Below are 26,851 nucleotides of genomic sequence, written 5' to 3' on the forward strand. Positions count from 1 at the left end.
AGGTCATAATGAGTTTCTTAGAACTTTTAGGTGTTCAAGAGAGGTGTCCATTCATCCAACTTAGGTTCGGCAATGAAATGGAGATAAGATTTTGATTCCTATAATTTGCTAATTTTGTCCTAAACTATCTAGAAGTCATTTGAGAACTTTTATATAAGTTAAGGAATGACATCAAGCAAGGAGGTTGAAGAGTTTCCTATAGCTGTTAGGCTATGAAAAATGAGAAATTTTTTTACAATTTTTGGCTTTGTATAAAAGGAGGAAAAAATACAACTTAGTGGCTGCAAATTTGGAAAGGTTTCTTTGAACTTTTGGTGTTCAAAGAAGGATGATCATTTGCTTTATTTGAGCTAAGTAGGTGAAGAAGGCTAGGATTTGGTCCTATGTCTAGGAGATTATTTATTGGTTATGTGTTCCAACAAATGAGATGGATGATTTAGAATTTGGTTCTAAGATCTAATAATTCATGTAATGGGACATTTGGAGCCTTGGGGAGGTTCCAAAATGTCACAGATGAGGACAAAAGATATATGAAAGAGAGATCCCTATTTATTTATTTAAGCGTTTTGGACTCATTTAATATGGGATGATCATATTGTAAAACCTAGGAAAGCTTTAGGATTAATTTTGGCATAATCTAAGAGCTTCAAAGGTGTATGGATAATTTACAGCTTAGGAGTTTAAAATGTTAAAGTCAAATATTCATTGCCTTAAAGCTCCAAATTTTGTAAGTGTTTTATCCGAGTTTGATTGGTTCACTGCATTTTGAAACCTTCAACATAACCTTTTGGGTTATGGGGATATGAGAAGTTTCAAAATGATTTAGAATTTTTCTCTATACCAATTAAATTCACCTATGTGCACTTTCTAAAACTCACCAAGGGCTACAAACTTTACTTATGTAGGCTCTAAATGTGAGACATGAAATGAAAGAGAGCTTCCTATTTTGATTTGAATGTTTTGAATTCATTTTTAATAGGAGTAATCACTTGGATGTCTTTAAACAAGCTTTTGAGATCAATTTTGGCATGATCTAACAATCCTAAGAATGTATTGAGTGATTTATCAAATTTGAAAATTCTAGTGATTGTAGAATGAAGGATCACCATAGTATGATTATTACAAATTGTGTAAAATATCAATTTTGCATTTGATTAATCATACTTATTGTAGGTTTTGCAACTTAAGCCTTCGAAGTATACGAGAAACCCAACAATAATTTAATAGTATATTGAAATCAATCAAATATAACTTTGAGCATCCAACAAAGATCTAGAAATATCCACAAGCTCTATTAAATGCAAACTCCTACAGCCTATGTCATTTTTGGCACAACACAAGAATTGGGTAGGAATAGTTGTAATTTGTAATATTTGGAAAACATACAAATTACCATTTGATTTGAAATTGAATAACATCTAACCTATGGTTTGATTATGGGCGATGATGATGCAATCAAAAATTTGGGGAGGGACCCAAATTTTATCGCCAAAGAACAGCTCATAATGAGCTAATTTTTTACTAGACATTAATGTGCTAGAGGAGTCAAAAATCAAATATTAGGATTTGATTTGACCCCCCCTTGCCTACATCAGATGATGGGCTGAATATGATGTACAAACATACATTTGGAAGTTGATGAATACCAATCCAACAAACATACGTGTTGGCATCCTTCTCGGGCTCTCACATGAGAGAAAATGAGTGGAAATCATCGGATTTTCATTGTTTTGCAGAGTGGTCAGTGGATATATTGGGTTTGAGGAAAAATACATGGGATTTCTAGGATCCTAGGGGGCTCGGGAGCGTCAACCACTTTACATGGCTAAAGACCTTGGGGATTTCCTAAGTTCTTGAGATTTTGTCTTACCAGATCAAGTCACGGTGCCGGCCGATATGCTCTTGCCTTGGAAGGCGAGATAGATGAGGGATGGAGGAATGGTTTTGCTATCCAAGCTGTTCTGGATGTCGTCTCAGCTGCCACGAGCTCGCCTGAGTCAATCTTTCGAGCTTGTTAACCTCCAAAATTAGCTAATAAGAGGTAGACAGTAGGAATTGGAGAAAGAAAACAACATGCTTTGATATATGATCAGTCATTATGGAAGTTTTGTATGGTTCCTCACACAGTGCTAGAAGTGTCAAACTAATTGATGAATGTTGGTGGGCTTTGAAACTATATGAAAAATATTTTTATTTTTCCACTAATTTTTCTGGTGCTTGTTTCAAGTCATGGTTTAATACTCTACATTCAGAGTTTGTGGCATATGGCTAGATGTAGCCTTCAGAATTCATTGCAGTTGTTGAGTTCTATTGTTTTTTGTACTGGACTTCTGGCTTTATAGAAAATTTCTCATGCAGTGTAGCAATAATCCTGTCTGATATGTCAGGGAGATCACCTTTGTATAAAAGGTAAACGTGAAAAGCAATGTAGATTGTATACTGAAATCAAACTTTGTTCCTGAAAAAACAATTGAAATTTGATATTTTCTGTTTCAGAGTATTTGTTTTCTTTAGTTCCCCGGCATCTAGAGAATTGATCCATCTCATAAAGAATGATGGAAGTGTATTGCCGCGCATGGGTGCATTGAGTGAGGTCAAAATTTTATGTATATTATAATAAAATTTGGAAGTAGTTTCACGGATTATATTTTGGCATTTTTTAGCTTATTGGAGGTTTTTTATTCATTATTAATTCAATGAACTCTTGCAGATGAACTTGGAATACTTTGCTATTGATAGTCAGGTATTGACATAGTTTATTTATTATTTATTTTTAAAATTTTTTCTTGCTCTTATTCTCTTTTCTGCGGTTATTTTTGCATTTGACATGGGAGTAGTAGGTTTAGATGGATAAATCTCATTACTTTATTATTTAGAATCCCTAATGTAGGGTCTAGTCATCTTGTATCTTGACTATTGTCATGCAGGGCTTCATTACTGACCATGAGAGGGCTTTAGAGGATGTGTTTGGTGATAATGCAGAAATTTTACAGACGCACAATGCTTTTATACATACCATGGCTGCACGTATTGCAACAGTCTTTGCTTCATTGAGGGTACAAAAGTAGCATTACATAGATTTTACATGTTTAAGGAACTTATCATGTTTTTATTATAATGTGAACAATTAAATTGTAGATTGTACGGTGAATTGATAGGATATGCTCCTATGTTCAAATCTTCTAAGTCGAGTCAATATCACTCATGATGACAATGATGATGGTCATGCTGGTGGTGATACTTACTAATTTTCCTCAATAGACTTGTAGATGGTTGGGCTATTTTAATATGTACTAACTCATGTTAAAGAAGTAGTTGCTTTTTTCATCCCAAGATTTGTCCTTTATTTTATGAACTTAAATAGTTTTATATGATTATTCTTAATAGGGGAAATTGTGCTGGTAAAACTTTATTGGTTAACACTACGTACAAGCTTTATATGGTGGAACATGATTGATCAATTTCTGATGTATGGTGCTTCTTTTGGTGAAATTAAGGCTAAATGGTCGTTTTAAGCCATACTGAACATATCTCAATCTGAACTGAGTTTTAGTTGCAGTTTTCATTTTGGTTTTTCAACTTCATATTGTAATCCTAAAATCAGAGTTTGGATCCTCAAAAACTAACAACCCATAAAATCAAGAATACTTCTGAAAACTACAACCAACACACTATTAGTTCTAGAAATCCCTTCACCTACTGCTTTGCACAGTTCCAGCTATCCAACCAATTTAGGAATGTGATTAGTCCATCACCACAATCCCCTACCTTCCTGATTTGAAAAGGAATTAGATCTTGTATTCATTTGTATTAAGTTTCCTCATGTTTTTTCTCTTTCATAAGATTAATTATGCTTGTATTTTTCTCCAAGTTTACTTTCAATTTTGGGCCCACTATTTTGGCCTTTATCTATATAAATTTTGCACCCCATCTACCAAATGAAACATGAGAAAAATGTTGTATTGTACTCCTATGTTTTTCAACATGGTATCAAAACCATTCGATTTCTCTCAGATACCTAATTCTTCATAAATTTCTATTTATCTTAATTACTTATTTTTCCACCTAATTTAAACTATGATGATGATTAAACATGGAATGACCTTAGAAAGAAGCTACTCTTTTCGTGCCATCTCTTGCAAAAAATCAAAATCTTATGGAAACAATGGTATGTAATAAATCTTCTTTAATTCATCAGCTCAAATCAAATCCTTCATCACTTGAAATTGGCATCAATGCAATTTCCCAAAAAGCTATCTTTTTAAACGCCTAAGTGTCCAAAATGAGAATTCATAGTCTTGGATTTTGAACTATGGAATCTCTGATTATATAATGGTAAATGATTTTTTATTTCACACCTTGCTTCAGTGTTAATAAGGAATATACAGTCAAAATATTTGACGGGTCACTATCTCAAATAACAACTAGATACTCAGACACGAGCCCCTCGGACAGATTCCTCCTTTTGCTCCTCAGTCTACGGGGTACTAGCAATAGTTTTTCATTATTGTTCTCCTCCCAAGGGTAGGTTCTTACCCGTTACTCACCCGTCAGTAGCTTCATGGCACTTACTACTCGTTGCCAATTGCTGTGGTTCGCTAACTTGTACTCCATCGACTTGTAGTTCGCCAGGTGCTCCTCTTTCTATTGCAGACTGTCAACTGTTCCTTTCTTTTTTGCCATGCTATCAGCCCTTTCTTGCTGTGGTCGTTAGATGCAATCATAATTTTGAAAAGAGATTTTTTTTAGTCATTCCATATATATTTTTAATTTAATCATGCTAATTTCCTTCCTTTTTTCCATCCTAATAGGATTGATAATACTTGCTTCTATGTCCTTTTTTACTCTCTATTCTAGGCCAACTACTTGGCATTATATCTCCTATAAAACATGTATCCTTATACTTATGAACAACAACAACAACAACATCAAGCCTTTATCCCACTACGTGGGGTCGGCTTCATGAATCCTTTTTCTCCATTGTGTCCTATTAAAAGTCAAATTCTCGTTTAAATCTAATAAAGAAAGGTCATTCCTAATATTTTATAACCAAGTCTTTTTAGGTCTACCCCTACCTTACTTAACATAAGTCAAATCTAATACCTCTACTCTACTAACTGGGTCATCGGAAGGCCGCCTTTTTATGTGACCAAACCATCTAAGGCGACTCTCTCTAATCTTATCTTCTACTGGAGCTACTCCAACCTTTTCACGTATATGCTCATTTCGTATCCTATCTCTAAGGGTAAAGTCACTCATCCACCTGAGCATCCTCATATCTGCCACACTTAACTTAGTATTATGCTTCTCTTTTAATGGCCAACATTCGGCACCATAAAGCATTGCAGGCCTCACTACCATCTTATAGAATTTTCCCTTAAGTTTGAGAGGTACATTTCTATCACATAACATGCCCGATGCATTCCTCCACTTGAACCATCCAACTTGAATTCTACTGATAATATCCCCATCTATTCACAATCACTCTGAACAATAGATCCAAGATATCTAAAACGTGTACTCTTATTAATGACTTGATCGCCCAAAGTCACAATCCCCTCACTAGGTCTATCACTCTGAACAATCCTTATGCTTACGAAATATGAAGAAAATTTAGTATTTTTCTCTTCGTTTTTTGGCATATTAATTAGTTAAATTAGCTTGAAATGCATGATGAATGATTCTTGCCCAAATATTTGGGAGCTGGTACATGGTTACTTTTAGTGATTATTGTTAAGGATTTTTTTGTTTTTTATATATTCAATGGTATAAAACATTTAAATCTTATAACTCTCCTCAGGGATAAATGTTTTATTGGACCAAAAGGCGTAAATAAATATAGAAAGCTAGTTGTTTTTTTAGTTATGAGCTATAGAAAAAGCCTATGCATCCCTATGAATAACTTGGGACATTCTTTCATGAGTTACATTGATATACTTGTGATAGGTAAGCTTTTTTAAATTACTAGAAAATGATAAGAGCACTTTAAAAACAATTGCCAAGAATTGCTAGAGAAAAATAAAAATAGAAAATATTAGATAGAGACAACTTGATATCCTAGAATATGAATCCCTTAGTAACAAGAAGATGACAATGTAAAAAACTCATTATGATTGTCTTACCTTAAGCATGGTGAAAATAGGTGAATGTTGATAGGCTTTTTAATTCCTACCTCTATAATAGGATTTGAAACCTCCTATTCACCAGAGGTCAACATTTTTGGTGCTCGCATCTGAGTCATAAAGTTGTTGAACATCCTGACCATCATTATGCTTACATATTAGAAGAATGTGAGGTCTTTAGTTATAAGTGGAACATAATTAATATTGATGATTGTAGGTGTTGTTGTGACCTCCATAGTAGGGTTATGAAGTACAGGTATAAGGGAGCCCCTAATTCCAAAGAAGAATCTAAAGTTGATTTCAAGTTCTAATTGCAAATCTGATCTTACAACAACGACAACAAGCCTTTGATCGGATGGTGGCAGCTATGACCCAAATGATTAAAAATACTCAGACCCAGGCTGGAGGTAGTGGAAGCACTCCAATGGACAAATACTTGAAGTTATTCCTAGACATGAAGCCTCCATCGTTCTTAGGTGGTGGACCCACAGAGGCGGAAGACTAGTTAATGAGGATAGAGAATATCTTAGAAGGAATGTCATGCCCTCAAGATAGAAGGGTTACCTTAGCTGCCTATGCTTTCAATTGTGATACTTGTAAAAAATACGTTATATCGAAGAGCTTTTAACTAGATGTGGCTAAGGTGTTCAGAGATCAAAAAAGCCGATAAGGTGGTAGCAGAAGTTCACAAAGGATTTTGTGATGCCCATCAATTAGGTCCTAAGATGCCTATTAAAATCAAGAGAATGGATTGTTATCGGCCAACATTGATGAAATATTGTATTGATCATTCTAAGAGGTGACATGAGTGTTAAATCCACGGTGATGTTATACATCAACCACCAAATTGGTTGCACTCTACAGTGGCATTATGACCATTCGAATGCTGGGGTATTGATATAATTGACCCAATCGATCCACCCTCTTCAGCTGGACATCAACTTATATTGACAGCAAATGACAACGAGACTTTATTTAAAGAAGTCACGTATGAACTCGTGATCAACTTTTTGACCCATAATGTTGTTTATAGATTTGGTGTGTCGCACCGCATAATCTCAGACAATGGTACAACATTCAAAAATATCAAAATTTACAAATTCATTGATCGACATAAAATTGATTGGTACTACTCATCCATATATAACGCAAGGGTGAATGGTCTGGCAGAGGTCTTCAACAAAATATTAATAAAATTACTCAAGAAGATCCTTACAAGGAATAAAAGAGAGTGACATACCAAGATGATTAAAGTGTTGTGGGTATACGGTACTATTTACAAGACGCCATGTAAAGCCATTCATTATACATTTGTGTTCAGGGTTGAAGCAGTGTTGCCACTGGAGATCGAATTAACAACACTTTAGGTAGTCATCCATCATGATCTCACTAAGGAGCAAACTGCTCGCCTGAGATTGGAGGAGCTCGACGCGCTAGATGAAATCAGACTGCAAGCGCAGCAGAATTTAGAGATTTATCAAGCAAGGATGGAAAGCTCATTTGATCGGATGATGTGCCACCGAGAATTTCAAGATGGTGAATTGATCCTGGTGCTAAGAAGACCAATTATTCCACACCGAAGAATAGGTGGTAAAATCAAACTTAATTGGGAAGGTCTTTTTATCATCGAGGTGACCAGGGAGGAGCTTACCAACCTGTCGATATGAACGTTCAGAGACTTATGCCACCAATTAACGGTCAATACTTAAAGAAGTATCATGCATAAAATTGTCCGAGAAAAATTTGTACTCAAATGTGCTATGCAATAATTAAATTACTATATACATGTTTATCAACCTATATACTTTATATTATTGTAATTATTTTGTAGTACAAAAAAGCATTTCAGGCATTTCATGAAAATCACCTTGCAAGGAGTATTTTTTTAGTTTTATAATTAAAACTTGTTTAAATTCTCCTACAAAATAAGGGACTTTTTAAATATTTATTTGAGTCGATATTATGTTATACATCGAGATTCCCAAATAAATATTTAAAATCATGAAACAAAAACTAGAAACTTGTATAATCCTCCCATGCAAGATAGATGACATTTTAAATATTTATTTTGGTCAACGTCATGCTACGCATCGAGATTCCCAAATAAATATTTAAAATTATAAGGCATAAATCTCTTTTTCAATTGATGGGATGTTGCGATTTCTCCTTTTGACATGTATACGTAGGTGATTCTCCAAAGCTCGAGACATCCCTTTTCCAATATACTTTTCGTGGCTACACACTCCAACAAGTCAAGTTAAAGTAGCACAAGTTCTCCTATAGTATAAAGTTAAGATTTTAATGGGAGTATGAGGTCATATTCAATAAGCCCAGTCAGATGTGGCCGAGTCTTTGGAAGTTTCACTTACTTAACAAGTCATAATAAAGGCTGTAGTAATGGAACCCCTATTCTGTAAACCTAAGAGCATGGACTAGTAGATTATGAAGGTTTACTTGACTCGACAGGTTTAAGTGGTCGTGGTCCAAGAAATTCTCCTAACCGACCAAAGGGTTGAGGTTACAATGAAAATGACAAATCTCAATCAAAATAGTTACTAAATGTATGCAAATTCTGAGATCTTAAACTATAAAGTAAGGCTTCAAATATGCAAACTTCAAAAAAATTAGCTTGAGAAGCACGCTCACCATAGCTCAAGTCTGAAGTTTGAATGTGCATATAATATTGGGCTAAACAAGCCTAGATATGGCTTTGTCGTTGGTAGTTCCGCTTACTCAAGAAGCTATAAGAAAGACCATAATACGAGAACCCTTTTTCAGCAGTCGGATGACAGGAGCTATCAAATCCTAGCTTACCCAATCTGATAAGTTCAAGTAACCCAGATTTGGGTCTTCTTTATTAGTTAAGGGTCAGAGTTTTATCTACATTTGATATTACCAGCTAAACCAAAACCTACAAATCCATGGAGCATAAAACAAGGATCAAAGGAATTCTTCTTTAACAAGTCCATCAAAGCGCGATACAAATGACCGAAGAGATTATCTGATTACAAAACTCAATCATTAATGGGCTTCAATTTCAATGAAAGTTCAAAACTCAAAATCACAAAAATTTAGATATTTAAGATGAAATAAATCACCCAAACAATTAAGGCAAAAATCCATCAGTCATTCGCAATAGTTTGTCGGAGTGTATAAATTTGAAAATCATTTCAGCTCACAAAAAGTGAATATTTAGTCCAGAATATCACTAATATTCATTCTCAAATAATCACTTGCTAGTAAGGACATGATAAGTCTCCTTTAATCGGTGATTTCGCCGCCAAATGAGAACATAGATAAACGGTTATGACATGGGCCCTATGACCAGGTGGTTTTACTACCAAATAGTACAACTAAATTACGATCATGGACAAAGCCCGTATGTTCTCAATGATTCTAAATTTTGAAGCAATGAATCGATAAAATATAATTGATAGGGCACAAAAACCTTTGTTAGTTAAGGTGGGCTCAAATTTGTCCCCTAAGGTAAACATTCATCCCCCAAGTTTACAAGGTATCCTTGGACAATGCAAGCCATGACTGCTGACAAGAATTCTTCAGTTAGGTTGGGTCGACTATCTCCTCTGACTAATAGATTAGGACCATGATGACTTGGGATGAAGAAACCATGAGATCTTGATCGGTTTATCATTATTCCCCTCATCATCCGCTTTAAGTGTGCAATAATAAATTTTCAATTTTTAATATCTAATTTTGATGCTAATATATGCTAGATACTACGTATCTATTCAAAGTCTAGTCTTAGTTAAATGTTTTCTCGTTATTGAGAAGGGTAATTAACCGTGGGAGCTTGCGCTTATAGGAAATTAGAAGTTAGATCATAAAATCCTCGTAAAATGAGGGCTAAATCTCTGGGTAGTGACATATCTAAAACCCAATATGCATTCTGAAAATTTACCTTGGAACCTAAACTCGTTAAAACTCTCATCGCCAACACAAAAAAGAAAGGATCGTGGAGAGGCCGGGGTGCAAATTTTCGGAGCCCACACTTTGATACCTTAAAGGAGCCTCCTAATCCCCAACTTTGGTTGTTCCTCCCATTTTCATGTTCACTTCATCAATCTATTTACACTTTTGTCACTTGGATCATCAATTCTTGAAAAAACCAATACTAGTACATGCTGCTCCGTCAAACTCTTTTGACAATCTATGGCTTATGTTCTTATTGAAATATATGTTTTTTCTCCTTTGGTGAGGGAGATATGGATTGATACTTCAATAGGTGGAGGCCAGGCCAAAGAAAGACCCTTTTGAAAGATGTGCTCGAAGGTAGTGTGCCTTGAAAGATGTTGAGTCTCCGGGATAGAGAGAGTGCAAAGAGTTAAATGAGAAGAGGGAGGGATCCCTTTGAAAGAAATCTGGCTCACATTTTTCTTCTCTTCTCTTTTGATTTATTATGTTTTTCTTTGGGCTCTTTATATTTTCTTTCATTCTCATAGCACAACTGTAACACCCAAAAATACCCCATTAATAGTACATGGAGTATTACCAACATAAACATCTCATCGTTTGATCAAATAATACTTTTGAACATTTAAAAAATCTTTATAAAACATTCAATAGTCCTCATTCATCCCTTCAAACAGAAGTAACTAATAACTTTAATTTTAACATGAGATACTTATAAAGTCACTACTAAAGAAAATCTAAAGTAATATATCACTAGTTACATACCTCAAGTTTAGACTTCTCAAACATAGATAAATACTAATATAATATAACATGTGGAATACTTGACAATTTAATCTGCTATGATCTTCTCCTTGTTCTTTCTTGTAACAACAGCCAGTAAGAAAACACTGGTGAGTTATGAGACTCAGTAAGCTTTGCAAATTAATTAATATTTAAAATATAATCATTGGAAATAATCAGGAATTAAAATCATTATAAATTCATAATTAATTTTAATCTTTACTTCTTCTGAATTCTACAATGAATATCAATTTTATCTATAAAAGATTTGGCTACATTTCATAACTTTATTCAATGGAGCCCAGGTAAACCTGGCATTATCGCATTGAATTACATAGAGGTCCCTTTTGCCTCTTTAGGGGTCCCTTTTGCCCCACCTGCTATGCAGGTATCATATTCTTTGGGGTCCCTTTTGCCCCTCCTGTAATACAAGTATATTATATGGGGTCCCTTTTGCCTTTGGGGTCCCTTTTGCCCCACCTGTGATTACAGTTATACATCATTTGTAGCCAAACTTTACTTTTCAATTGATATTCACAAAGCTTTCAGTGTTCATAAGTTATACTTAAGTTGTTGCATTCTTTCATAATCATTGCTGTAATCACCGGTATACAATTAAAATGCACACCATATGCAAGTAAATTGACATCTTTTCAAAATAGTATCAAATAGGAAAATATTTAAATTAACATACTAAACATTGTTTTACCCTTACCTGATGTCATTATGTATCTGGTTGTTCATACCTGAAAACTTGAATTAAAAATTCTTTCTATACATTAAACAAATATAATAACCTTTTTTTTCTTTAAATGCATTCAAAATCAACCTTCATGCCTATAAATGAAAGTTCTTATATTTGAATATAATTGCATTACTTACCTTCTTGCCGAGGTGTCTCCAGTTCTCTACTTCGAAGTCTTCTACGATTGTAAGTCACTTGAAGCTTTCTCTTTGCATAAGATCAGACTTTCTTCCAATCTTTTAAATTTCCTCTTTAAATCTTTCTTCACTGATTCTTCTTTTAATTTGTACACTTTCATCAAAGTACATGTGTATTTCGAAGAATTTTCTTTACACACCCTTCACTGCATAGTAGCTTGAATTGCAATTGCCTTCACTGAATTCTCCTCCAGCCAACAGTGCCGAAATCTTCATCTACAGCACTATGCCGAATCACACAGCCATCCACTGTGCCGCTACTTTCTTCTGATAGCTTGCGTGAAATCAAACCAAATAAAGAAAATAAATTCCCTCACATAGCACAATTCTCATAGAAAATTTTGTTCTGATTTCTTCTATCTTGTTATAGCTTTCTCAGGATTTCCTTCCCAGAACTGTGCCGCCCTCTACAGCAACTGAATTCCTCGTGCATAAGCCGAACTATCCTGAGTGGAATTCTCTTTTACGTGAAATAAGAAATGATAGGAATAGAGGCCCACACGCTATAACTGCCACCCTATGCAGCCATTGAATGCAACTATTCAGAATTTTTTATTTTTATTTTCTGTATATCTTCTCTTATATCCAGTTATTATTTGCAAAATTCTAAACAGAGGAAATATGTGAAAGAGGGCCCACACATTCCCCTAACTGATTTCATTCTAACGTTCCCATACGGTGCAAGCAACAATTCAGAGCAAATATTATACATAAAGTTAATTTAATATGTTATTAATCAATAACTAACTGTTAATAACAACTTAAAATTTCTTAATAAAAATTTATATTTATTTACCTAGATTTTGGATATTACAACAACTTTCTTCTCTTGTACGCCTAGTTAATGTCTGGTGGAATTGTGGAAGGGATGTGGGCATGCGCAAGCAGCAAAAGTTACATCTTTAATGGAAGTACAAAAATGGATGGAAATTTGCACAGTTTATGCAGATGTTTGAATTCTCACATGGGTTCGGGCTAGACCTATGAATATTCCCTTATAGGTGCTACATAGATCGGTGTGTGTTTGTACATGCCTAAGTGTTGGTCAATGTGGTTGATCTTGACCTTTGAGGCTCACTATACAAACTAAGCTTAGGGTCGTGACTTGCATTGTATTTGTTTTTAAACTTTTTTAAATTATTTAAAAAAATAATAAATCATAAATTGATTAAATGTCACAAATTAATTATAAAAATGAGCTAATTAATTTACATAGGCCTAATTCGAAGGCCAATTCTATTTTTCTTATTTTTTAAACGATTTAAAATCGTAATCCATAAAAAAATGTAAAAAATTGCAAATGATTTAAACAATAGCTGATTTAGTAATGCCTCAACTCAAATAATCAAGCATTTGCCTTAATTGCTTAATTCATCTTGTTATCTTTTTTTTTTTTGAGCTAATTAATTTACATAGGCCTAATTCGAAGGCCAATTCTATTTTTCTTATTTTTTAAACGATTTAAAATCGTAATCCATAAAAAAATGTAAAAAATTGCAAATGATTTAAACAATAGCTGATTTAGTAATGCCTCAACTCAAATAATCAAGCATTTGCCTTAATTGCTTAATTCATCTTGTTATCTTTTTTTTTTTTTTTTTCAAATAATTTAGGATCTTTTATGCTCAGTTAAGTCCAACTAGAGGTAATTTTTAGTAGCATCTTTATTTTTTTGTCAAGCAGTTGTAGTTGGTTTATTTTTTTATTCAGCTTAGTTGCCCCCATCATGCACTTGACTAAAGTTTGTAGGAATTTGAGAATTTTTTAAATTCTCTATTTTGTCATTAATCTGTAAATCTTTTGTAGGAATTTCCCTATATACGCTACCGTGCTGCCAAGTCATCTTTAGATGCTTCTACTTTGACAACCTTTCGTGATTTAATCCCAACAAAACTTGCTGCTGCTGTCTGGCACTGTCTTGCCAGGTATAAGGCTATTATTCCTGACTTTCCACAAACAGAGACGTGTGAGTTTCTAATCATAGACCGTTCAATTGATCAGGTATGTTGGAAACGTGCTCTTTTTAACTCTCCCCATTTGTTTATGATTGGTTTTTTTTTTCCTTTACCCAAATTAATTAATATTTCACATATAATTTGTAGATTGCACCGGTTATTCATGAATGGACATATGATGCCATGTGCCATGATTTATTAAATATGGAGGGAAATAAATATGTTCAGAAGGTATTTTATTCATTGCTATTTTTTGTGCTTTTCTTTCACCTTTTTCTTCTGTTTATGAGTGAGGTTCTTATTGAAGATTAGCATGTAGGTGCCAAGTAAAACAGGTTCAACCTCTGAAAAGGAGGTCCTTTTGGAGGATCATGATCCCATTTGGCTTGAGCTTCGGCATTTACATATAGCAGATGTAAGATGATAATTTTAAGGGATGTTCTTGCTATGGTGATATCTGAACTGATAATTGACTATATGCCAGGCTAGTGAAAGGTTACATTCAAGGATGACCAACTTCATATCAAGAAATAAAGCTGCGCAAATTCATAACAATTCAAGGTAACTATAGTAGAAATAAGTTTGAAAAGTTTACCATACATCTTTATAGCGAATTTATGATGATAAAACTATAAATAAAACAAAATAGGTTATGACGCCATTAAATTAAACAACCAGGCACTTTTAGCGATATGAAGAAAATCTTTTTTCTCATATTTGCAATTGCTTATATTTCCATTAATTTGTTATTATGGACTTTTATTAGGAGATTGAGGGCACTTTGTGTTTTTTTTATAAACTTTTTTTGCTGGCATCATTCTCATCAAGAATTTGGTTTCGTGAAAAAGTTTATTTCATGGAACCTTCATTTTAATGGGAGTCCTATGGTACCATCACTTTAGCGGCAAGCTCTAATCAAGTGGGTACTAGATTTTCCATCCAACTAGCGAACCTATTAAGGTGAAAAGCTTCAGCTAGAACTTGGCTCTATGATATGTGAAGGAGATTAACTAGGCTTTTCATTTCTTTTCCTTACACGATGAAACACTAATCAAATACTTCCGCAAGCCCATTTTTTCCATAGAAAAGAATATTAAAACCTGGGTTAGAAAATGAAGTTTAATCTTAGGCCAGTCTGTTAATGTAGCTTAATCTTAGGCCAGTATGTTAACCCTCTACCAAATGATACCGTTTAGTTTGTTGAGATTTATACTTTTGCTACTATTAAAGTGCGGATTCTAATTTCATCCATATATTATTATTAACTTTAAATTTAAATTAAGGATCAAAATCAGTAATTTAAATTAAAATTAGTGCCATGGCATAAGCTTAGCTTTATGAAGTCCGGATTTAGGGAAAAATTTAATTTACACTTGCACATACCTTTGGATTCAAATCTCGATTTTACCTTACCATGTATTCATTTGATCTATACTCCAGTTATCCGTTAAAATCCCAATGCACCACTTAGTTTCCTCCATGAAGGTAGCCTACGGTTCAATAAAATTGATATATATATATATATATATATATATATCCTGATTTAGCTTATCATGAATGAAAGTTAATCTATCCGTAATAAATAGAGATTTCCTTATCATGATTCCAATCAAAGAAATATTTTGATTTATCTTAAATTATACCCATTTTTCTTGCATTAATATATTTTAAAGTATCTTCATCTTGTGTGATCTATAACCTTTTCATCATAAATTGGATTTTTTTTATATACATGCAACAATCCCCTTTTTTAATCCTAATTTCTGTCTTGTATATACACATCATTTTTTTGTTTATTAACACCATCGATGCAAGGTCCAAAGTCCTGGATGAGAAAAGTGAAAGATTGTGTTAGCTAGTCGACAACTAGCATAAAACTTATCGAATAATAATGATATGATTCTTTTAATACATTGTGTTAATACTAGGGCATTTCCTTGAATTGACGTGCTGTATGACCTGGATACAACTAGAAGTGTGGAAGGGCCATTACAGTGGCGCCCGAGTGTAGTGTTAAATAGGCAAGGATTCCACATCATGTACGGATGTGGAAAAAAAAGCTTGACCATGATACTAAAATTAGGATTTGAACTTAGAATATAGGTTCTTTTACAAGCAAATTAATGGAATTAATAGATATTATGATTCATACAACAACAACAACAACATCATCAAGCCTTTATCCCACTACGTGGGGTCGGCTACATGAATCCAATAGATATTATGATTCATATGAAGATAAATATTTTATGCATTCAAGAAACTCAATAAGTTGGAGAGAAGACTAAGGGGATTGATAGTTTAGGATTTAATTAAAGTGAAGTTCATTAAGGATAAAGATTAAAAAATACTTTTATTAAAAGAGAATATTTAACAAAGATGGATGAGATATTTTGCTAAACTTTTCAATGAACATTATGAGAATACTATAGATTTTATAATTATGATTATAAGTGTTAAGACGCTGGGACTTGAATTGTTATTTAGTAGCCCGGGGGACTAAAGATCATCGAGAACAGTAGGCGCTGTCCGCATGTGAAAAAAACTTTTCAAGAGCATCCTTGGAACTTTCCTTAATTAGAAGTTATCTGTGTTATCTTTCAGGAAAAACTAAAGCACAAGTTATTTCAAATACTTTGAAAGATCAAGATTATAATTGTTCATGAACGACTTGCGCTTATCAACTGTAAACGGAGAATATAAAGCAGCACTAAAGGCTACTGATAATATTGAACCACCTTCTGTTGGATTTGTAAATCCTTCGGAAGCAAGGCAACACAGTGCATCTGCTTTTGGTGCAATGATTAAGCAAAATAATACGGTTATTCAGCTGCTTCTCACCATAACTGAAAGAGTTAAAGATCTTGAAGGACCTTCAAGGTCCAAAAGCTACAACAGAAGCCATCAGTACCTTCTGAAACTTTTGAATCTTCTCTTTCTGCCATTCAAAATCAGCTCGAAAACTTATCCATTGGTGAACCTGTAAGCTCCTCTAAAATCACCAAACCTAAAGGGCCTCTCTTTTTCTTTAAAGATCCCAAGAAGATTTTTCAGTCTGAAAAATCAAAAGCTTCTTTATTGGCTTTCACTAGCAGAACGACCACTGCTACCCTACTACCCACCAACTCTTCCCACTACTTTGAACCCTCTACTAGTCACTCCGTGGATGATCAGATTCGCAGATATAGGCTCAGATCTCGAATTGCACATGAGATCCAACGAAGGCTTCCTCGACAGCATTCTTTGCATCGCATCCTTGAAAGCCAATTAGATCCTGAAGCCGAGCTTCAGATCTCCCAGAGAAAAAGAGCCAACCTGGTCCCTGCTGAAACCTTATATGAAGACGAATGGTCTCGACATCGCGTATATCAGCACTATTCGAAAGAACGTATTTTGGCAATTGAAGGTTTTCAAGTAAATCTTTCGTTCATCCGATAGCAATTCTACCAACGGCTCATCAATGAAGGCATGCAGTACATCCATCTCGGACTTATCATGGTCCGCATTCAAGCCTTGCATCGACGTGATGCTGGTACCACTGCTCTCATCGTTTTTAGAGATACTAGATGGCGATCTGACGTCTCCATCATCGGCACTTTGGAGATCGACCTCTCCTCTGGTATGCAACTTGTTTACATAGATCTCAATATCATGTTATCAATTCATGACTTTCTTAACCATATTGAACTTGTGGTGCTCACACATGGTTATGAGCTATGGCAAGGCGGTGAGTCTAATTTACTCCTCACTGGAGCTCTAGTTGCCCGTTTAATGAATACCAGTCATATTGGCTTTCGTTATAATATTGTCGGAGTCGCTGATTACTTGGCCTCTCATGGGATTTCCGCCATCCCTGGCCTACGACATACCATAGTTTATCTACAAGGGTGAACCTGGCATCTTTGCCCCTCTGATCTACAGACCGTCCAATTTCCTCGTTCCCTTATTACCTACCAACGCCTCGAAGGTTCTCTTCGTCTCTCCTTCTCGGCCTATACCCCTTCTCAACCTCCACCTGAACCATCCGTATCTGATGATGAACTCACTGAACATCTTTATAAGGCCTACTCACAGACGATGCCCCTATTTGGGATGTCTCTGATCCCTCCCCCACCGATAACGATGATGATGATGATTCTTTTTCTTTATTTCTCTACCTTACTTCCTCTCATCAAACTAATTCAGTTTGCCCGGAAGCTGGTGGGGAAATGCCTTGTCCTACCCAATGGGATAACCCCAAACCCAATAGCCACCATGAATGCTTTTAAAATCATCTACCTCTATTAATATGTTCATTTAAATCTCCTCCAATAAAAACTTTCTTTAAGATGTATCTTTTGTATTAATTCTTTTAAGTCATTCTAAAAAATTAATTTAGAACTCATATCCAAACCAACTTGAGGAGCATAAACACTTATAATATTAACAATCTTAACATCAACATTAATCTTGAAATCTATAGTTTTATTTCCAATCCTATTAATTTTTATAACATTATCCTTCAAACTCTTATCTATAATAACATCTATACCATTTTTAGTACGGCTCCTACTCGAATACCAAAGTTTAAATCCTAAATTATCAATTTCCTAGCCTTTTGTCCAACCCATTTAGTTTTTTGAATGCACAAAATATTTAACTTCCTATGAATCATAATATCTATTAATTTTATTAATTTTCTTATAAGGAAACCTATATTCCAAGTTCCTATCCTAATTTTAGTTTCATGTTTTTTAGTTTTATGGACTAGCTTCTTTGCCCACATCCATCCTTGATGTAGGAACCCTTGCCTATTTAACACTGCACCAGGGCGCCGGTGCAGCTGCCCTTGCACAGTTATCACTGTATTCAGGCTATACAGCACGTCACTTACAGGGGACGCTCTAACATTAACATAATTTTTTAAAGGATTCATGTCATTATTATTCGATAAGTTTTACGCCGACTGTCGACTACCTAACGCAACCCTCTAGTTTTCTCATCCAGGACTTGGAACCTGACAACGATAGTGTTTCTTCACTTAAGAACTAGATAAAAAAAAGTCTATTTTCTTTGTGAGTTAGCATTATGCATACCCAACATAACTAGGCATCTTGGCTTCAAAGCTAAGTTGTAAGCCTTACTTCTCAAACAAACATAGCCTCCTTACTCTTCATGTGCATTGAGAATGAAAAACATGATTTTAAAATCGATTAAGTGGGTTTAGCTTGTAGCCCTTTCCAGGCATGACAATAAATCCAGGGGTCGGGCTGGCTATGCCTCATAAGAGGTATAGTTTGTAAATCCTTTTGCATTTCGTTAGACTTAGGTTCGAGGTACTATCTCTCGGTATTCCTTATCTTAATTTTTAGGATCCAAGGCAATTGTTGATTCCAATCACCATACAAGTCCTCACCTTCCGGACAACTCCTTCAACTATTTTTTACTAATAAAAGCACTTTGTTGTAAAGTAAAAATTAAGGATGCACAAATGAAGCATAAATAACTTATATATGTTGATCTTAGCTTCATATTGAACAAACACAAATTCATCAATCTTTTAATTTTTTTGTGGTATTTATCGATTAAGTACCAAGTGTTTAAGGTGAGGATACTTTCTCTACACCCATGGATGTTGGCTTTAACTTGAATTATTTAAAAATGAATGCTATGAATTATCTTTTAGTGAAAATAAAGTTGTTTTTTTATCTCTCTTTTTAGTTTTCAAAAAACATCAAATATTACATATCATATCCACAATCACAAGTAATAGATCCAAAATAGGCTTGTTGTAGATAAATTCACATTTTATAGGTAGCACACAAATATATATATATATATATATATAAGATTATAAATTAGAAATATTCCTATCTAACTTAGGATGAATTCAATATTTTCGTTGGACTAAATCAGCTTAGTTTTAGGATAAAACCAAGTAACCCTGAGATATACTTTCTTATGTAAGCGTAGACTTAATGATTTAAATTTAAATAAACATGTAGTTGAAGATAGTTATACTCATTTGTTAAAGAAAAATTTTAAATGACCAACTCACCCCACTCTTGGTTAGTAACGGGACTAGTTCTTTAGGGTTTCACAACCTTCGCAAACTTCCATAAAGATGCATATGTAGGGTTGGACTAGGCAGACATAATAGGGATATACTGAACAATACTATACAAGACAAATGTGCAAGACTGTACCAAACATGCATATACATGACTAAAATTTAAATAAACATGCATCTACATGAAATATAATAGCCCAAACATTTAATTAAATATATAAGTATTTAAAAAAATTTAGACTTCACTAAATATATAGAGAGAAGTCCATCCCTGGGAGAGTCATTAGAAAAATCTATAGACTAATTTTTCTTAACAAGCAAATGATCTACAAGATCTACTTTAAATTTTATTTAGGTTTCTTTAGTCGAATATGCATAGATTAAAGTTACATTTTCTTGAAGGACAGACTAATGTCTCACCATCAATTTGAGATGAGAAACCTTCAATTACATTTCAATAATAGCATCTTCTCTATTATGTCTTACACGGTCATGCATCTCTTTTCCAATTTGTGTTTGCACCTCACTCTTTCTTTTAGTACCTCATGTTGTTGTTGTTGTTGTTGTTGTTTATCCAAGACTTCAACTTTTTCTGTTGTTTTAGTCTAAATTTATCCACAATATCATCGACTAGATAAATGATAAACTGAGCATCTTGAAGAGCATAGCTTGGTTGCATTTCTTTTTTTATTTTAGGATGTTGCTTCTTAGAAGGAAAATATGACAATTTACTACAAACATTATGAATTGAATCAGGATTAATTGAAGAACCAACTTAATCAATAGGCGTTCTCAAATGTGAGTTTTGCAGATAACTAGAATATGCTCGTTGGAATATAGACGTCACCTTATTGGATCCCGCATTTTGTTTCCAAATAGATTTGTCTTTTCAATTTAGTGCAGCCAGGGTATTAGTCTTTTCTTCCATTTGTTGTTGTAGGTTAACCATTTGTTGCATAAATATATATTGTCAAGCCGCTTGTTGATTATTTTGACTATGCATATTTTTTTATGAGAAATGAAGACTTGTCCGATAACCTAAATCTCTGATACCAAATTAATGCAATTTAAAAATAACTAAGTTCAACAAAAGGCTTCCTTTCCATAAAACATAAACAAACAAAACCTTAGAATACAACCACTTCAAACTCTTATTAAACAAGACATAACAAGTCATGACAACTTACAATAAAACATGACACAACAATACTTTTAACTTTCAATAAGGTAGGACACAACAATACTTTTAACTTTCAATAAGGCAGGACACAACAATACCTTAAAACTTAAAATAAAACACGACATAATGATAACTTACAACTTATCAAAGTTTTGAGAAGAAAGATGCATGTATGAATGCAAGTAGGAGAATGCTAAAAAAGTAATTGACAACACTCCCATTCAATATTGCATAAACATACACAAATATTGAAAATTTAGAAGGAAACAACACTGAGAAAATTGATAAGAAGGCACACAAAATAACTAAACAACTAAATTAAAATACTCTCAGAATAGCCTTGTAAAGTCACCTCAAATGCAAATCACGAAAATAAAAAGGTGGTGCTCAAAGGAAAAATCAAATCAGTGGTTCGCCATAGAAATTATGATCCAGCTCAAGCCGGCTATCTTATGGAAAATACCAATAAACGGGAAACAACAACTCTTTACACTCACAATATTTGGAAAAGAAAGATACAGGTGGAATGGAAACTATGAAGATAAGATTAAATAGAAGATCGAGATGAAATATAAAAAGACCTCGATGCTGAAAATCAGCACCTCGACGCTGAAAATCAGCACCTCGACGATCATTTCCCATGCTCATCTCCTCTCTAGAAAGTGGCTCTAGAGGTGGCATGTCGTCCTCTCCCTCAAGGATCTCTACTGCCGGATTCCTCCTCCCCCGAAGCGGGTTTGGATTTCCTCCTACGCCCTGGTCGCCGACAGTCTCTCTTGCTTCCGACGCCGTCGGATTCGTCTTCATCTCAAGTAATTTCTTCATCATCTCTTCCATCGCCGCGAACCTCCCTTCCAACCTTTCATTGTTGGCGGTGATTTCAAGGAATTTTTCCTCCAAATCTGCTTTTAATTGGCCAAATTCGCCTTCTAGGACTTCGATCTTCTTTCCAGCCATTTTTCTTTCTACGAATCACAAGAAATCTTCCTCCGAATGCCAAAACTCTGCTGAAATTTTAGGTTTTCAGCCGCCGATGGTCCCAAATCGATGCTCTGATACCAATTTGATTGGAAACACTTGAAATCAAGTATTTCCTATTCAACTTTACAGCAAATCTCCACAAAATACTGCTGTCCGGAGCAGGAAAACAGTAAAAACAGCGGAAAAACTGTAGAAAACTTAGAGAAATTCGTAGGAAAAACTTGTATTTTACTAGTGGAAGAAGAAAACAACAAAGATACAATTGATCCTCAATTCGAGAGGAGGATCGATCTCTCCCAAATCTCTAGACGCCGTTAGAGCCCAAAGAAAACCTAAATCTAAGAGATTTCAAATTTCAGCCAAATTCAAGATGCCCAAACCCTAGGAAAAACATCTATTTAATGCATACAAATCAAAAGGAATTTCCAAAACAGTCCCTACATTCAAATTTCTCTTTGAAACCCCCCAAAAATCCTTCCTAAAACGCTCTATATGAGCGGTCGGGCTGCTCGTTCTGGCGGAGTCTCCGCCTGTTTCGCGATTTCGCCCCCGAACCGGTCCCGCCTGGACCGGCTGGACCGGTCCAGTGGACCGGTGTAACAGTTTTTTAGTCCTCTAAAAGCTCTTAGAAGTTATAGAAGATCAATAACTCTTGAAAGTTTCAAACCCTAATTGGTTTGGATTTGAGGGTGGAGATCTCTTGGATCAATGTTTCTTTTCTTTTTTTTTTTTTTCTTTTTTGTCATTTGCTCCTTGAAATGCAATCAATCATAGAAAAATGATAAATCATATATAAAGTCAACGATTTTCTAATCATGTTGGCATTATTTACATCTGAAACACATTTATCATTCATTCATTTGATGTGATCATCCCATATGATGATGTTCTTTGTTAACATAATTCATTTGTATTTTTCTTCCGGCAGTATCCTTTTGCAAGATTTTTTTAATATGAACTCGTATGCATGGTGCTTAACATCTGATGAGGTTAGCATATTGTGTTTGATCATAGATTGACTTCAAATGAAAAACTGAATGGATCAATGGCTAAAGAATTCCTCTTTTTCTCCTCTTAGAAAGCAATTTCATGAAAAACTGCTAACCCATCAAACATGTTTGACCATCCAATGTTATCAAAGGTGAGTCCAGAACTCTCCTAGATATCGGTATAGAGCTCTCCTAGGAATCAGGATCGTAAGGCAAGTTTCTAAAACCTTTAATGCCTTTCGGGTTGGTGCTGTCACTAAGGTGTTTGTAGTTGAGTGCTGTCACTAAAGTATACCTATTGGATAACCTTTTGAAAACTGATAGGAGAGACAATAGTTTGGCTGGGAGAGAAAATATGGTTAGCAATAATTCTATTTCTTCAATCTATGATTTAAAATTGCGCAATATGAGGCTCGCCCTGAGGCCCGCCTTTGCGTAATTCTAATAAAAAACGCCTCGATGCTTACGCCTCAAGTCTTTTTTATGAGGCTTGCGCCTCAACTTGGTTGAGGCCCGCCTCACCTCACTGGCATGAGGCTTACGCCTCACGCTATATATATTAAAACTTACATAAATCTTGAAGTAAATGCTCGACATTGGACTCCATAGGAGAGGAGGAAGGGGAGAGAGCCGTTCATTATAATGATGATTCAAATGGACAACCCCTTAGTGATGACAGTGCTGATGACTTATGAGTTCTTATGTGATATGTCATTGCTATTTATTTTTGGAAATTAGTATTATATGTTAATGAAAAGATTACTAGGATTTGAGAAAGATAGAATTTTGAGTTGAACTACATTTCATGTTGTCTTATTATTGAGAAATTTTGATTTCACTTCATATCTTATGTTTTTTTATGTTTTATATTATTCACTCATTAGTATATAAAAAATTTATCATTTTATGTTTACGCAATCTTTTGATTTTGAGGCTTACGCCTCGCCTCACGAATGAAAAACGCCTCAATACATGATACGCAATTTTAAACATTGCTTCAATCTTAAATTAACATCTTAAAGACTTCAGTTTTTTTTAGGAATATTGGAGGTAAGTTAAATCTAAACAAACTGAAATCAAATCCTAATCTAGTTGTAGTAATTTAGGACACTATCCTAAATATCCTAATAAATATTCAAATATGAAAATTAAATAATTTAAAATCTTCCTCCTCTTCGAATGGCCTACAAATCATTGTCTAAATTTGGATTTTGATGTAATCTAATGCCAGAAGGTTCTCTTTATCTCTTGAAATTTTATTATTATTATTATTTTTGTATTACCCTCTTAATTCACACAAGATTATGACTCGGGACTAACTTAGAGCAAAATTATATTGAAAGATGTTGATATTTGTTTTTGGCTTTGGCTGTTATATTTCTCATTTAGTCAGAATTGTTGAAAAAAGATAGGGTGGGGTGTCAACAAATCAAATGGAAGATCAATAACATTGATACCAATTTACATTAACATGGAAGATCATATTTTTAAGGCGCAATTTATAACTAGAAAATGGTACGAGTATAATAGGGGAAATAACCAAGAATTACTAGAGGAAAAAGAAAAAATGATAAGACAACATAAAGATAATATCCAAAGATCCATTAGAATACAAAAACCAATAATTTGGGCTGCCTTGCTTAAAGCTCTATGTAAAAAAAGTGAGTGAAGATGGATTTTTTATTTATTTGTTTTACTGTGGCATGTCTGATACATGATATTATGCGTCCTATACACCAAAGCAACGTCTTTTGGAATGCTTCCTTCAAAATCATAAGGTTGGTGTGGACCATGATTATTGATGTCTTCAGAAATATAAGGGAGATGAGGAACTTTAGAAATAGAAGGATCAATATCTATGATATTGCTTATAAATGATGTAGAGATTATTTCTATGAGGCTAGCAGGGGCAGGCACAACAGACTGAGAATTCAAAGGTAAGTTTGATCATTTGAAATTTTGACTGCAAACTTGAACTGATATGGAGGAGCAACAACCATTATGGTTAAGGAAGGATTTGAATATTTAAATCTGCCTCTTCACCTTAAAATTTGATTTTCCTTGCATCCAGATGAGCCTTAAAATAGTTAGTGTTATTGTGCTCAAAGATTTTGTTGAAAGAGTAGTAGGGGGGATGCTTTTAAATTCTACCTACTACCAACATCCACATGACGATGGGCCGATCCACACCTAGAAGATCATATCATGATAAATAACAATTTTTGAGATGTTGACATTTTTTTGAGTGGATCTATCTCTAACTATTAATACAAGAAGTAGGCAATTCTTTTGCTTGCTTGAAAAACTGTGGAGTGTATTATTTGTTGGCCTAAGGCGCCCTATTTTAAAGAAAAAAAAAAGATTCTTGTTACTGTAATATCCTATGAAACACTTAATGGTCTTACTTTAAACAAAATACTAGACGGATGATTAAGCTAATATGCTAGAATAATCTCCTTATTATTTTGTGAATGCGATCTAAAAAGTATGGTTTCAATCATTCTGGTGCTTAAATATTAGCATATTTTTAGATTGGAGCAGCTTTTATTCTTCGGTTTTCTAATAAAATTGAAACTTTTAACATTTGGATGAAAGGATTTGCACGATGACTTTTGATACTGCTCTATGCGGTGGATTTAGTTTAACTCGTGTCATGTGTAATTAACTTGAGAAATTTATGAATATCATTTTTGCATGCCATGGAAATTGGAACTATTTCTCTTTAATTATGAGATTTATATTTGTTACTGCTTGTTTCTTGTTTTATTCAGAGATGGTGGTGAATTATCAACTAGAGATTTGCAAAAACTGGTTCAAACATTACCTCAATACAGCGAACAACTCGACAAGCTTTCTCTGCATATTGAAGTTAGTTTTTAACTTACCTTCTTAAATTATGTTTCGTTTAATTTTTTTTGTTATATATTTTATTGATGTTTAGTTAATTATGATAATACTGTTATTTGTTGAACTATTATATGCTGTTTAATTTAATTGGTAGTTATTTCTTCAGAATTCTCAATCTTCTTTTCTGCATTTCACAAATATTTACATAGTTTGTATTTATCTCAAGTATATTGTCATGCTCAAGCTATTACAGAAATTCCTATAGTCCACCAATCCAAACTATGCTTTGAAATAGTTTTTAATCCTCTTTAAAATGTTTCCTGATTCTTGATTGAAACTTGCATGATAGCTATCTCTTTCATTGTGTATAATAAAATTATTTTGAAATTTAGTTTATAAATCATGCAAATGCTCAACATAGTGTGATAACAACATATAATGCATGAAAGGGTAATGTAGCTGTAAGAACTGGCTGGACCGGTTCGATTGAACCAGTCCATCTTCATGTAATAGAACAGGCGAAGTAACTGAGAGGAAGGGAAGGAAATTCGGGTGAGGAAGAATAATATTATGCAAGAGGAGTTCTCTTTTGCCAAAAATTTGTAAGTGATTCATTGTTTTATTATTTATTCTTTTGGTGAAGGAGAAAGTAGGAAAATAATGGTTCATGTGCTCGAGAGAGATAAAGAAGGGAGAGGAGCTGTGAGTTTCTATTTGGTCGAAATAAAAAGAGCAAGTGAATTTCTATGTTCAAGGTTGAATGATGAAAATTTTATTTTTTTGTAATTTACTGCTATTGCAAAATTTATCTATAGGTATAAGTGTAGTTGGTAAGTGCTATGACTTGAAAAAAAGGAAGATTAATTGGATTAATTGTTGTAATTAATATTATTTTAAGGAATATTTAATTTCGTATTATGTTCGAGAAAGTAGATAGTGGAATAGCTATTGTGGGGTGATGATTTAGAGACATGCGATGTTATTTTAATAATGTTCAATCAGTTAAAAGTTCCTTGGCAATATTTGAAGTAGTTTATGTTGTCCTTTGCAATATAAGAAATACTTGATGTTAT

The 26,851-nt window shown here is 34.0% G+C and overlaps 1 protein-coding gene across 5 annotated transcripts in view; it reads left to right on the top strand.

Moving 5' to 3' along the window:
• Window positions 1-26,851, top strand: part of LOC110102566 (SNARE-interacting protein KEULE) — an 85,418-nt gene that overhangs the window by 39,678 nt on the left and 18,889 nt on the right. For 4 of the 5 annotated variants that reach the window (XR_003701628.1, XM_028697298.1, XM_028697300.1 and 1 more), the window contains 9 exons: window positions 2,359-2,409; window positions 2,497-2,593; window positions 2,711-2,743; window positions 2,928-3,056; window positions 13,584-13,778; window positions 13,880-13,963; window positions 14,052-14,147; window positions 14,217-14,293; window positions 25,703-25,799. Coding sequence is in view for 4 of the 5 variants with exons in the window: in XM_028697298.1 (XP_028553131.1) it covers window positions 2,359-2,409; window positions 2,497-2,593; window positions 2,711-2,743; window positions 2,928-3,056; window positions 13,584-13,778; window positions 13,880-13,963; window positions 14,052-14,147; window positions 14,217-14,293; window positions 25,703-25,799 (859 nt within the window). In the remaining variant the exon portion in view is untranslated. The remainder of the gene's footprint in view (window positions 1-2,358; window positions 2,410-2,496; window positions 2,594-2,710; window positions 2,744-2,927; window positions 3,057-13,583; window positions 13,779-13,879; window positions 13,964-14,051; window positions 14,148-14,216; window positions 14,294-25,702; window positions 25,800-26,851) is intronic. The other variant, XM_028697299.1, reaches the window with a different exon arrangement.

Source organism: Dendrobium catenatum, unplaced genomic scaffold (genome assembly GCF_001605985.2).
Source record: "Dendrobium catenatum unplaced genomic scaffold, ASM160598v2 fragScaff_scaffold_911, whole genome shotgun sequence".
Taxonomy (NCBI): Eukaryota; Viridiplantae; Streptophyta; class Magnoliopsida; order Asparagales; family Orchidaceae; genus Dendrobium; species Dendrobium catenatum.